General features: G+C 33.2%; 1 protein-coding gene across 1 annotated transcript in view; it reads left to right on the top strand.

The window, feature by feature from the left end:
* Positions 1–14,971, top strand: part of ADGRA3 (adhesion G protein-coupled receptor A3) — a 125,093-nt gene that overhangs the window by 32,488 nt on the left and 77,634 nt on the right. Inside the window, exons 2-4 of the mRNA XM_051966285.1 lie at positions 1,015–1,086; positions 11,591–11,662; positions 14,635–14,706. Coding sequence (XP_051822245.1) covers positions 1,015–1,086; positions 11,591–11,662; positions 14,635–14,706 — 216 coding nt within the window. The remainder of the gene's footprint in view (positions 1–1,014; positions 1,087–11,590; positions 11,663–14,634; positions 14,707–14,971) is intronic.

Raw genomic sequence — 14,971 nt, 5'->3', positions numbered from 1 at the left:
GGGAGTTACTAGCTGGGCTTCAGTTCAATGAGAAGACTATCACTCCTGATAATCTTTTTTCACCACTGTGTCCTAAAGTCTTTGCGGCCTGGGCGTTCACTCTTGCTGCTGTATTCTACAGACCCCTTTTCATCCATCTTGTTCTTTCACCTTTAGTTAGACCTTTTGGATCTGAGTGTTCATCCCACAGCTGAACTTGTGTAATCCAGGAGTTGTAGTGGGTAGAGCCCCATGTTTGGAGTCAAGAAAACCAGAATTCTAGCATTGCTTCAGATACTTACTAGCCATTAGGCCTTGGGGAAGTGTCAATGTCGCTTATGTTTAAAAAAAAAAATAGCACATAGCTATAAAGGTTTTTTGTGAGGATAAAACAAGATAATCTGTAAAGCACTTTGCACTTGTAAAACACTGTATAAAGGCTAGCTAATCTATATATTGCTTCCCCTAACTAGATTGTTAGCTTCTTAAGAACAGGAACTATCTGTTTTGTTTTTGTTTTTGTTTTTTGATTTGTGTGGACAGTGCTCGGCATATAATAGGCACTTTATTAATACCTTTTTAGTAATTCCTCCAAGAACACAAAATTGTTCATTTCTCTAGATGGATTTTGATTTTACAGGACAATTCTGTGTAAATTGAATTGGGTGCTAGAGAGTGTTATAGAAAAAGAGAGAGACACAAGTCTCATGAGAAAAGATGAACTTGGACATGAATAATTGAACTGATGTATTGATGTTTTTAAAGATAATTTCTTACCTATGCTATGTATCATTTTTAGCTTATGATATTTCTCAATACTATTTGATTATTGTTTTATTGAGCATCCCTTCCAAACTATTGCATAATTTTTATTGTTATCTTAAATTTTCTTAATAAGTTGTTATAAAGGTGTTTCACTTGCAGATGTTCTATTTTTCTCACTTGTACAAAAGATTATAGTCTTATGTGACAATATTTGAATTGTCTTGAAACAAGGGGTGTGTGTATTAATATTTGATTTTTTCTTATTTTTAGGATTTTGAGCAACAATAAAATATCAGAGTTGAAAAATGGTTCATTTTCTGGGTTAAGTCTTCTGGAAAGATTGTAAGTATTGATTTAAATAATTTATTACTTTAATAGTTTACATATTTAAATACAAGTTTGCATTCTGATCTTAATTGCTAGAGATATTTATTTGTGTGCATTGTGGCTGAACACATTTACTTTAAAACTTGGAATTACATTTAAATTGAAAATCCATTATTATTCCAAACCACAGACCCTTTTAAAGAGTAGACCATAACTGAGTATACCTTAGAACAGTGTAGAATAGAAATGAGGTGATAAATTATATTAAGGATCCCTTTGGCTACATGTTGACCTGTTGTTATTGTTCAATCATATCCTACCTCTTTTTAAATCTGTGAACCATAGCACACCAAGTGCTTCAGTAATCTAGTATCTCTAAAAAAAAAAAAAAAAAAAAGGCAAAAACATCATTCTTGTCCTTAAGGAGAGAACATAAAAACAGTACTCATTCATCTAAAGAGTCATAAACTCAGTATGGATGGGGGAGGTATTCTTGATAGTAAGACACTAGCCCTACAAAGGAGGGCCTTGGAGGAGATTTTGGCAAAGGTTTGGATTGGGGGAAGGTAACTAGAGAGGGTAAATTGTTAGCTGAGTCTTTTTGGAGCTAGGGAAGTTAGTAGAAAAAAGTGACCAGGAGAATATATCAGATATAGTGGATAACTTGTGAAAATGCATGGGATTTGGGAGAGAGACTCTTTTATGAGGATAACAGTAATGATTCAAAATGATTCTTATGATTAAGAAATACCCCCTTACTAGATCATACTAGAGAGTAAAGTTTAAGATAACTTGAAATATGGGAAGTAATTATGTCACCAAATGCCAGAGAATTTTATATTTGATCCTGGAGGATCCTAAAAAGGAGAGTGACTTGGTTGAAACTTTTAGGTCAAGTACTTTGGCCTCTTAGTGGAAAAAAAAAGTGGGGGAAGACTTGAGGCAGTTGATACCAGTTTGTAGGCTATCTCCAAAACAGTCACTTTAATTATCACATGCAATAGTTTTGGCTCTTCTTTGCCTGTCTTGTTTCATTGCTATTAGAATTTTTAGAATTATATTAAATAATATGATTAATTATATTGACTTTTCTTACTGATGAACTCACAAAGTTACAAAGTTTACTGATGTTGGAATCTTTACAAACTATGAACCATCCCAGTATCCCTGGTATAATTCTAACTAGACTGTAATGAGTGATTTCCTAGCTTTCTGATAGAATTTTATTTTAAAAATATTTGAATTTATTATTTTTTATGATACTGGTTTGTGTAGTTCTTCTGTGATTTATTCTTCTCTGGTTTTGGTATTAGGACTTTTAAATAATCTTTTACAAAAGGATTTTAGTAATTTTTCTTAATTTTTTAGAATAATGTGTATAATTTTGGTATTAATTTTTCTTGAAAAGTTTGATAGAATTCTTCTGTAGATCCATCAGGTCAAGGGTTTTTTACTTGGTAAAAATGTTTCTCTACAGATTATTCTATTTTTCCATCTTGAAACTGGGTCATTTAAGATCTATATGATCTGTTTGGGAATAGTTTATATTTTTGAAGGAAATCCTCCATTTTATATTCTCAGTTTTGTCAGCATATAACTAATGTCATTCATTATTATTTGCTACTTTTTTTTTCTTCACATTTTATTTTATGACTGCTCTGATAATCTAAGTGAGAGGAAACAGAAACCAGAATTTATGGTAGATATTTTGGCAGAGGGAGGGGGCAGACTTTGAGAGGTATGCTGCAGGAAACAGACCGTAAGATTTGAAAACTGGACATGTGATCTGAAGGAAATGGAAATCAGGATAAAGCTGAAATTATGGAGAACTTGAGAGATAGAAGGATAGTTGATCCTTTGACAGGGATAGGGAAGTATGAAAGAGAGAGAGGAAAGATTGGGGGAAAGATAATAAGTACAGTTTTTGACATGTTAAGTTTAAGATGTATCATGTTCATCTAGTATAAAATGTAAAGTGATTAGTGACATGGGATTGAAGCTTAGAGGAGAGACTGAGATTGGATCTGTGCAGATCTAGGAGTGTTCCACATTGAGGATAGGTCCATCATTGCTGATGAGAGTAAAAAAAAGAGAGTGTTTATAGGAGAAGAGAACAGGGCCTGTGACAAAATGATCTCTATTATGTAATAGAAATCTTTCTAGAAAAATGAAAGTAAAGCAAATATTTTTGTATAAGATTTTATGTTTTCTTTGATTTCAATTACAATTTTGTTAATATATTGTTATTCAATTTTAGTTTGGGCACTGGGTTGCTAAAGAGAACATATCAAGAAAGCTGTAATAAAAATCATGCTTGATATTTTAAAACTTATTAATTTTAAACTAATTCATGATAAAATTATTTCAAATTAATGTTTTAATTTTGTGGTTAATAAATAACATCCAAAATCAATTAAAAATGAAACCATTGAAACCAAATACTAGAAATTTTGTTCACAATTTTTAAGACATGAAGACTATTTAATTAGATTGTTATTTTTTTTTCAATTTTATGATAAAATACAAAAACAATAGACTACAAAGAATTACGTTGCCATGTTTAGCTCTTTGTTTTGCAAATAGACATGTTAATATATTTTTGTATCTGTCTTCTCAGCTTCTACTTCTTTCCAAGAGAAGTGTAATTTTTAAAATAAATTAAACTAGTATGACCTCATATTTCAAAAACTCTGGCAAACAGAAATAAATAATGCCAATTCTGTTTTTGAAAGCATGTTTTTCTTTAAAGGCTTTAAACATCTATAGTGAGAACTAGTTCAACATAAATTTATAATAAATCATCTATTTAATCTCTTTACATAAAATGTATCTCATGAATAAGGAAATAAAGTAATGATTTAAAGACATTGCATAATAAAAGCTCCTTAACATAAAACATATTTTTATTAACAGCAGTATTAATAAAGCATGACCAAAAATATTTTTAATCTTAAGATCTTCTCTTTTTACTATTTCATTGGTTAATATGACCTGATGATTATAAAACATATGTAGAATCTGTATAACTGACATTGTACATAAATTCCAGCTTTAAAATCTTAAGGGAAATAATACTTAGACATATTTTGCAAAGTATTTTTAAAAGAATGCTTTATATTTATGGTCTTTTTGTTTTTAAGGCTTTTCCTTCAAGGAGAGAAGGATGAATGCTTTAGTGTAGTAGCCACAAGAAGATCATGAATATCCATTCCTTATAAAATCCTATAATTAAAATTATAAAAATCTTAATAATTTGTAGAACAATTCATACTTAACTGGTTTATATCATTGACTCGCTCAAGTAGTAGTAAACTTAGATGTATAATAACATTAAGAATTTTTTTGCTGAAAAATGTTGAGAGAGTTTCTGTTCTCTAATTAAAAGCTGTATCTAGTCCTAGTCACCTTCTTGGCAATATATTCCACAGATCTGGATAATCTATAATTTTCTAGTGGAACCTTCCACCATTTTGAAAGAAACAATTATAATATACCTACTGATAATGGGATTTCAAAAATGTCTTAGCTAAAAAGTAAATCCATCTATTTGTCAGTGGCTATTAAAGATTTTGTACCTGAATGTTCTGGGCAACTGCTATGCCTTTTAGACAACGACTTTAAATGATTTTTAGTACCTCTGATTGGAATAGGAATTCAAATCCTAGTCAAATGATCAATAACTTTTTCAGGTAAAGCAGGATAGATTTTGTTTCAACTTCTTGGGTTTTTTTTTTTTCAACTTCTTGTTATAAGTTGGTGTCAGTCTTTATGATTTAAGTGTATTTCTTCTAAACAGCATTTTTGCCATATTCTCCTTTCAAATGCATCCTGTCCTTTTTTGAGTGAGTTTACCCCATTCATATAGAGTGTAATGATTGTTAATAGTATGTTTTTCTCTATCCTATTTTCATATCATTTTGATGTGACATCCAGAAACCAATCATTTTTTCCCAATCCATAATCACTGCTGTATCTGTACAAAGAGGTTAGCAAGAGAGAGCAGGAATGCTTTCAGTACCAGGGGTCTATGCTGGATGCATTTTTCTTCTCCCCTCTATCCCCTAATCTCTGTTCTCTTTTCCTCTTCTAGTTGACAACCATATTTTCTTATCCCTTCTTTGTTTCCTGAATGTCCCTTCCCTTCTATTCTTCCTTTTCCCCCTCTCTCTTTTGTTTCCTTTTTGAGTTGAATCCTTTTTGTACCAAACTCTGGGTTTGTTCAACCCTTCTTTGATTGATTCACATAAATGAGGTTTAAGTGATGTCCTCTGCATCAACTCTTCTTATATGTGTAGTTTTCTATTTGTATATCCTAATTATGTGAGATGTTCCCTTACCCTTCTTTTTTTCTGCTCTAGTTTACTGGGTTTTTTTCCTCTTTTCTATCTGCTTTTGAAATCCTGAAAACTTAACAAATATTTCTCAGGGCCTCTGTCTTATTTAACTTCTTGTATGAACCCAGATAACATTAGGGTAGGACATTTATATTAACTCTCCCTGTTAGAACATAAATTCTTCATTCCTGTTCCTTCTGATTTGCTTTGTAATGTTTTTCTTAACTTTTCAATTTGTATTTTAACATTTCTATTTAGTTCTGGTCTTATTTGATATAATACTTGAATTTCTTAGATATTACAGTTAAGATAATCTTTGCTAAGGCTTCATTCCATGAAAATATGCCACCATCTCCTTCAGACCCGACTTCACTTGTCAGTACTTTGTGGTTAAATCCTGGGCTTAAGGAATTATAGGATTCCAGAGAGACTTAAAAATTTCCAAATTCTTAAATTGTCTCAGAACAACTAGATTGTGATCTTTAGTAAGCCATTATCTTCTTAATTTAATAGCTGGTCTGAAAAAAATGAATTTAGGTTCTAAGCCACTCATTCCTCATTAAAGATGAAAATTCCAAAAGTATTTAGTTGTCTGTGTTTCCTCCTAGTTTAACTTTCTGATTCAAGCCTCTTTGCTTCATTTTATTCAGTGATCTCTTACCATATTAATCTTCCTTAAGTACTGTTATTGCTATTTCCTCCTCAGAAACCTTCATAATCTTTCCTATCATACTGAATCTAAATTTGTGTCTGATTTTTTTGAACTTGTGTTTTTCTTTGCAGTTGATTGACAAACTTTTAAAATACTATATATTTAGTGCTGGAATTCTAAATGAAACAGCCCTCCTCTTAAGGATAGAGGAGATAGGTAATATGTGCACATATAAGTTCTTCTGAGCTTCACATAATTGATGTTCTAGGTATCTGTTTTTATAAGAAAATTGAAGGAATTTAAGTGGTTTGCCCACAGTAGCTCAGCTAGGAAATAGCAGAGGTACTGTTGCATTTTAGGCCTTTATGACTCCAAGTTTGACATTTTATTGGCTGGTCCATATGGCCTTTACCAGTTTGAGTTTTTTTTTTTTTTAAAAGGCTTCTAACTCCACCCTTACTTTTTGTTGTTCAGTTGTTTCAATCATGACCACCTCTTTGTGATCCCATTTAGGATTTTCTTGGAAGAGGTACTGAGTCGTTTGTATTTCCTTCTTCAGCTCATTTTACAAAGGAGAAAATTGAACTAAATGGGGCTAAAGGACTTGAGTAAGGTTACCCAGATAGTGGGACTTCTGAGGCTGGATTTGAATTCTGGTCTTTTCTGACTTCAGTCTTGGTGCTTTACCCACTAACTCCCTAACTTTCTTACTGTCATTCTGAATAACCCACACGATTGCCTTCATTATGTGCCATTTGCTCTTTTCTACAAAGATGCTGTTTTCCTGTCTGGGTTTGTGCTAGTATGTTCTCAGCTGGCCTGTATATCCCTCTTACTTGAAATGATCCAAATTATGCCTGTGATTCTAAACTCAACTCACATTCTGCAGAGCAGTTCTAATTCCTGTCTCCCCCTGATTATTAACACTTAAGAATCCATGTACTATCCTTTGTTCCAACAGTGTTTCTACTGGGCTTATATCCCAAAGAAATCTTAACGGAGGGAAAGGGACCCACATGTGCAAAAATGTTTGTGGCAGCCCTTTTTGTAGTGGCAAGTAACTGGAAACTGGATGGCTGCCCATCAGCTGGAGAATGGCTGAATAAATTGTGGTATATGAATGTTATAGAATATTATTGTTCTATAAGAAATGACCAGCAAGCAGGATGATTTCAGAAAGATCTGGAGAGACTTACAGGAACTGATGCTGAATGAAATGAGCATGACCAGGAGATCATTATACATGGCAACAACAAAATTATGTGATCATCAATTATGTTGGACGTGGCTTTCTTGAACAGTGACATGATTCAAACCAATTCCACTTGTTCAGTGATGAAAAAAGCCATCTAAACCCAGAGAAAGGCCTGTGGGAGCTGAGTGTGGACCATAACATAGCATTCTCACTCTCTGTTGTTTGCTTACATTTTGTTTTCTTTCTCAGTTTTTTTTTTTTCCTTCTTGATCCGATTTTTCTTATGCAGCAAGATAACTGTATAAACATGTATACATATATTGGATTTAACATATATTTTAACATATTTAACATGTATTGGTCTGCCTGACAACTAGAGTTGGGGATGGGGGGAAGGAGGGAAAAATTTGGAATAGAAGGTTTTGCAAGGGTCAACGTTGAAAAATTACCCATGCATATGTTTTTTTAATAAAAAGCTTTAATTAAAAAATATTAAACAAAAAAAATCCATATATTAAATTTTAACATTTCATTATCTATCTACTTTTTGTTAATTCATGCTAGAGTTAAATAACAGCAGCCTCAAGACACACACAGAGAGAAACAGAGAGAGACCAAGAAACAGACAAAGACAGACAGAGAGAGGCACAGGCAGAGAGAAAAGGGGAGAGGCAGCTGGTTACTAAAAAAGAAAGAGGGAAAAGGTAGACAAGTAACTAATAAGCACCTACTGTCTGCCGGGCACTGTACTAAGCACTTTACAAATATTAATTAGAAATGGTGAATGCTTCAGAATCTTAAGGACTTCATGTCAGCAAGGGTTAGGCTTCTTAGTGGAGGTGACATGGCTTTCCTTGAGCAAGTCCTGTCCAGATAAAAAGGGCAGTGAAGTTCCTAAGGACTGCAAGAGTGGGGAGGAAGAAGAGGGTGAATTGAGTCATCCACACCTGGCCAGGAAGTAGGGGGGCAATTTGAGGGCTTCTCTTCTAGGGAAGCTGGTGTGCTTGAGAAGACATGGATTATATCCTTAAAATCTTGAGGTTTGGGTAAAGAGTTTGGGGTATTTAGGTGCTAGATAGTAGAAAAATGGCTTGGAGATCAAACTTATACATTTTCCTAGTTTCTTATTCTACAGATGTATCTATAGCTCAATACTGATATGGGTATAGCTAGATAGAACTTAGAAAACATAGGCCTTGGGAACATGTGCAGCTCTGATGACCTCCAAGTCATAGACATCGCAACATCTCTATCCATATAGACAGCTTTCTGTGTCTCTCTCTCGCCTTTCTCTTCTCTGACAGTCACCAGCATCCGTGTGAGCTCTCTTGATCTCATGTCCAGACTATTTATAGTCTTTTGACTGGCCTCCCCAAGTCCCTCCCGACTTTTGTCCTTTCCCTGCTTTTTCACCTTCATATTCAGTGAACTCTAGTGACCCCTATTTACCTTCAGGATCAAAGACAGAAATCCTTTATTTTGCTGGTCCCTTTCCATCCTTGAAGATTTCTTATTCGTGATTCCTATCCATATAATCTGTCCTCCAATGAAATAGATGTTCTTGCTTTTCCTTGATTATTCGACTCTGTTTTCATTGGCTGGTTCTCATTCCTGGAATTCTTTCCCTCTTCATCCTTGTAATGTGGGTTCCTTTAAGTCCTAGACAAAAATTCCATTTTTTATAAGAATTTCCTGATTCTTCTTAATGTTATTGCCTTTCTCTCTGTGATTTTTGTTCATTTCCTTCTGTCTTTGCTTTTGCATAGTTTTCATAGGCTGTTTTCTCCATTCGTGGTAAGCATCTTCAGCATAAGAACTATTTTTGCATTTCTTTGTATCCTAGGGACTCGGCACAGTATGTGACACGTAGTAGATGCTTAAATGTTTGTTCACTTAAGAATTCACTTAAAAATTCTTGCAAATAGTTTATCTTATGTTTATGCCTACAGCATGTAGTAAGGATAAGTTCATTTAAAAAATAATTATTTTTTTTAAATCAGTAAATGAAACATACTTTTTTACCTTAGGACTATTTCTGTCTCAAATTTGTGAAAGAATGGCTGAACATAAATTGAAACATTAATTTGAGTAATGAAGAGTACATTAGAAAAAGATGAGAAGTGTATAATGGCATTTAATTCCTGCAGTTCAGACACCCTGTATACTACTCAGCAGTTCATCTGGCTATGGATTATGAAATAAAATATCATTATTTTATATTTGTTTCTTCCTACTTTTTCTCTCCCCACAATTCATCCCCATCCTTAACCCCTCATGGAAGAAGTTCTAGACTGGACTTGACTTAGTTTAGAAATGGAGAAAAGAGTCAGCTTTGTTTCATTTGAGTGCAGCTCTCCCTTTTTTTCCATGATGGTGGACTTCTGTGCCACATTGGGGATTCTGTCAAGCCGGAAGAAGGCTGACTCTTCCTGCCCTGGGATTTTATGACTTAGCTGATCAAGAAACTATGATAAGAATTTGAACCTTAGTCCCTACAACTAATTAAACCTGGAGGATGATTTTATTACCTTTATTGGGAAATGAAATTCAGTCCCAATCAGATTAGTGGTTTTTTTTTTTTCTCCTGTCCCTGGAGAATATAGGAAATGAAGAAATTTTTAATGAAATCATTTTGAAAAATACAAAAATAAACAAGTATATGTAAGTGAGATGTTACAAAGGGAAATCTCGATGTTTTCCCTAATTGAGCCCAAACTAACCAGGCAATAAACCACTTTCTTATGTTAAAAAAAAAAAATGAGATTCAGTAATACATTTTTAAGTCATTGCAGGTACTATATTATAATGTGTTAATTTTATCCTAATTGGTTCCATTTTTAATGAAATCTGAAAAAGTCTTAATGGTTTGGAGGAAGCTGTTGGACAATTAATCAGGGTAAAATTAAGGTCTAAATACTTTAGCATAAGCTTGCCCTTATTTTGAGGAATTTGAATGAATTATGTTTTTAATCTATGTAACAGCAAGAATTATTTCTTCTAGGATTCATTTATATAAAATTAAAAGTTAGAATGAGTGTCATGGTTTCTCTGCTATAAAGTACATAAAGTTTCTTATTACAAATAAGCAAGTGCAACATTTATATTTAGTATGGGGAAATGAGTGCCATAGTTTTGTGGGTAATCATAAATTTGAAATGCAAAGACTTTTTTGTTAGGATGTGTATGTGTATTTGATCGTATTTAGTATCCTTGCCACTATTAATGATCAATTAGAATACTAATGAGACAATTTGTGGGCTCTTGTCATGTGTAAGGTACTGTGCAAAAACAAGCATAAAGTAGAATAATCTCGTATATTCTGTTGGGAAAAAGATAACAGCTATGTTAATAATTAGTGATATAAGGCAATAAAAAATTACCAAATAAATTTCTATAGATAAGACTTAGCATTGAGATTAAGAAGAAAAAAAAAAGAGAAATCTAAAAATTGGCAGGAAATAGTATAACACCCTGCATTTAGTAAACCTTTGGCGTCAAAGTTAACAGAGGAGATTAGAATTTGAATTACAACTTAAAGATTAGTTAGAATTTATCAAGATGGAGAAGAATGAAGAAGATACTTGAAGCAGAGGAAATGAGAAAAGAAAAAGAACATAGGCAAAGTGAAAGTATGTTCTGGTAATAGAGAGAATACAATTTTCCCTTAAGCTAAAAGAGGTTTTCAGATGTTACATCTCCACAGAACTTAGATCATTCTTCCCTTTACTTCTTTTTATTTTTAAAATAAGAAAACTGAGTATGAGAGAGGTAATCCAGGTAGTAAATAGTAGAGATTGGTTTAAGCCTAGCTCCTCTGACAGAGTGGAGACAATAGGAGAAAGGATATGACCAGAGTAATGCTGGCTGTAATTTACAGGTTGGAACAAGAGCATTTGGGGAAACATCTTGGAAGCTATTACAATAATCCAAGCACAAAGTGAAGGTGATGGCAGCACAGTTAGTGGAACAGAGAAATTTTAAGTTTACATTTTCAGATGATAAGGTGGGGTGAGCAACTATTATTCATTCTTTGAGTCATTTTGAGAACCCTGGAATAGGTGAATTCTGGTGTTTTCTTTTCCTCCCAAACTCTTGAGTTCATGATTTTTAAAATACATTTTTAAAAAGTCAGAAAAGCCGTGATGAGAACTGTTTCTTTGTAAATTAAGAGTTCATTGGTTAGTTTTTCTTATAGCTCAGAGTAAATATGCATGCTTTTATATAAATAAAACATAATTTAGAGAAAAGACCTCAACATATTTTTAATGGATTAGAAAGTATATTTTTCTATACTTTTCATATGTTAATACCTTTTTTTGTTTATTTGTTTTATAACAGGGATCTGAGAAACAATCTTATTAGTACTATAGATCCAGGTGCTTTTTGGGGGCTTTCCTCTCTAAAAAAATTGTAAGTATTTGATCCTATGACATTAATTTGAACTGAAACAAATAGCTGTTTTACCACTTGGAATAGTTACATGAATGTTCTAATAAATGTTAAAAAGAGTTGCCAATAACCATATTACTAATCTTTAACCTCAGTGATTGGTAGAAGATTTTAAATTTATTCATTTATTCTGCTCAGTGCTTACTGGTCTAGATATAATATTATGAATTTTACTAAGTATTGAACATGAGACTATTTGTGTGATTACTGTTTTTATTTATATTAGTGTTTAATATAGCCTAGTATCATGTTAGGATTTCTTAGGGTAGATAGGAGGGTGTTCACTTTTAATAGTATTTGCTATCAATTAAAAAAATTCTGTTTCTTTTTCTATTTAATTACTACCTAGTTATTTATGTCACTTATTTATAGCATTATTTGTACACTTTTAGTGTTCAGTATATATTAGTGACTTCTTACTTATTTTGTAGTTCTTCCCAATTGTTTAGGCTTTGTAAAATAGCCAGTACAGCTTTTTTTGCTATTTGTGATGAGTTGAACATTATGATTACCTGAATTTAGTGTCTGTTCATAAGCTTTTAAGAAATGATTTTAATAACATAATAGTAGATGTATTTTCTTATAATCAGTTAATTTATATTCCCATTTAACCTTAACTTTGCATTTTTTTAATAGAATTTAGAGAATGTTGAAGTTCCCTGAAGAAGAGAGGAATAGGGAGATTGGCCTACTATTACTGTAATTTAAAGTAATAATTGGTTCCATAGCCAACAACTAATTAAAACCCTTTTCTGGCCCTAATATTGTCACCTGATATATAGGCAGTTAAGCCAGCTGAAGAAGACATTTGATATTTTATTTGGAAATAAAAAGAAGGATTTGTTTTCTAGTACTTTACCAGCTAGAAGACACTAGAATTTGGCAATCTCTCTCTATTTCTACAGACACATACACACACACACACACACACACACACACACACACACATATTATACTTTATACATGTTAATATATGTGTATGTGTCTATATATATATATATATGACCTAAATATTTTGAAAATGACATAATTAAAATCAGAAATTAAAATTATCTTTGCTGATTTTTTAGCTAAGTATTTCAAAGAGAAGGAAACAGTGGAATGTTTAGTCAAAAATTTTCATAGAATGGCAAAAATTTTGTAAATTTGTCAAAAGTGACAGATGTATAAAAAATGGTCAGATTTTGTAGGTGAAAGAAAGAAATTAATCTGGAGATTCTGACTATGTGAATTTTAAGACCACTAAATTTCCTTTTGATATAGGGGCTTTCCTTCCTTCTTGCTCTGGCACTCTGGTCTCACTTGCCCTTGCCCCCATAGAATGGGGGTTGAAAGGAAACTTAAGAATTGTTTGGAGACTTTTCCTCTGCCTTACCATTTTGGTGATTTGTTATTTAAACATTTATTCTTTGTTATTCCTTCCTATCTGCTCTCTTATTGGGGCGTGATTTAATGGTGAAATTGGGGGCCCAATTTTCTCTTCTCAGACCTCCAAATGATCTTTTTGTGCTGTTCCCAAAGCTTCCCTCTGAAATCTGGGAGAAAATTGATTCCTCCATCTGGGCCCAAGGAATCCCTGGGTGAGCCACTCCAGCCTTAGTCGGGATAGTGTTGCATAGTGGATGACATATAGGACATGAAGCATGAAATCAGGAAAACTTTAATTCAGATCTAGCCTGTGATTCCCACTATATAAGTATGAGGGAGTTACTCTGCTTTAGATACCTCAGTAGGATTTATCGATCTTCTTGTCTTTCTTCAATTTTCCCCCGACTCTGATGAAATCAGAGATGACAAATCACAGTGATTACAGTGGTTATTTAAAAAATAAATAAATAACAGAAATGTCATATTAAAATAATTATATTTAGACAATGTTAGAAATAAATAATGGAAATACTTTCAGATTACTTAATTAAAAGATAGAAGATAAATTATATCAGAATTTTTTTTTTGTCACTGGGATCAAAATTGCAGTTGTTTTAAGTTGATGACACTGACATAGAAAGTCATATGTTTCAGAATTTTCATGAATAGGCCTAAAAGTTTAATAGTATTTAATAAGTAATCCTCCTTTAACCACTTTTTCACACTGCTCACATTTTCCCCACCATCACCCTCGATTGTCTGGGTCTCCTCTCTCACTTATCCAGTTAAAAAGCTCATTTAGCATAATGGCATGAGTAATCTTTCATTGTGTAAGACGCCATTAAGAATTTAATCTAGATGGGGAACTTCTAGATCTCCCCATTCCACCTTCATTTGTGAAGTTAAATGAAAGCTAAAGAAAAGGAGTATGAAACAATGGGAGGGTGGAGAAAATTAGTAAAGCAGAAGTATTATTCAGGAGGTGGGTTAGTTGGCTCACATTTCGGGCCTTATGCTTACCAGCTGTGCAATTTTTGAGCAAATGACTTAAACTCTCAAAAGTTTTCCCAGTGGGCTTTTGCAGAATAGCTGGGTGTCTATGTTCCCCTTCTCCCACCTGCAGTAATCCCGTGTACAGGTAGTTTGGATGAATGTGCTTCTCCGGCTTTAAGCGATTTCTTCCCGGGTATCTCATTTCCCATTTATATAGATGACCCCTGACTGCGGGGCTTGAGTCTCTCTTCTCTGTTCCACCCCTTTGGATCTCTGATTTAAGACTGCTCCTGTGCCATTTTCTTTGTGAAATCTTTTCTGAGCCCCTGGCTGCTGGTGAGCTCCCTCTCACCTTTTATTCAAACGTTAGACCTGAGAAGAGGCAGCTTGGGGAAATGGAGAGGGAGCAGGCCTTGTTTATTGGCTGACTATACTGAAAATAAACAGTACTGTACATCTGTACTTTCTTCTATTGAAAGGTGAGCATTAACTAACCTAACTGAAACCAAACTGAAAAATCTGATGTTGAACATTTATAGGGAGGGGAATAAACTTTTTTATTTCTTTCTTAGGGATTTGACCAACAACAGAATAGGATGTTTGAATGCAGATATATTTAGAGGACTCACAAATCTTGTTAGATTGTAAGTATACCTTTTCTTTCTCTAAAACATTAAAATATAATGAAATGTTTTCTTGATAACAGAGCATCAGCTCTGCACTGTGGGTTGCAGTAGAACAGGAGATGACTGTTGCCTCTAAAAGATGGTAATCAAGATTTATATTCCATGAGAGCAAAGGTAGTTTAAAACTAACCTTATTTTTTCATCTTGTACTTCTGTATAAACATAGAAAAAGATGTAAGATTTTCAAGAGAAGTTCGTCTTCAATGCTTTGTCCTTGTATCTT

The sequence above is a fragment of the Antechinus flavipes genome, chromosome 6 (genome assembly GCF_016432865.1).
Source record: "Antechinus flavipes isolate AdamAnt ecotype Samford, QLD, Australia chromosome 6, AdamAnt_v2, whole genome shotgun sequence".
Taxonomy (NCBI): Eukaryota; Metazoa; Chordata; class Mammalia; order Dasyuromorphia; family Dasyuridae; genus Antechinus; species Antechinus flavipes.
Note: the sequence above shows the minus strand (reverse complement) of the source record. Positions and strands in the feature narration are given on the sequence as shown.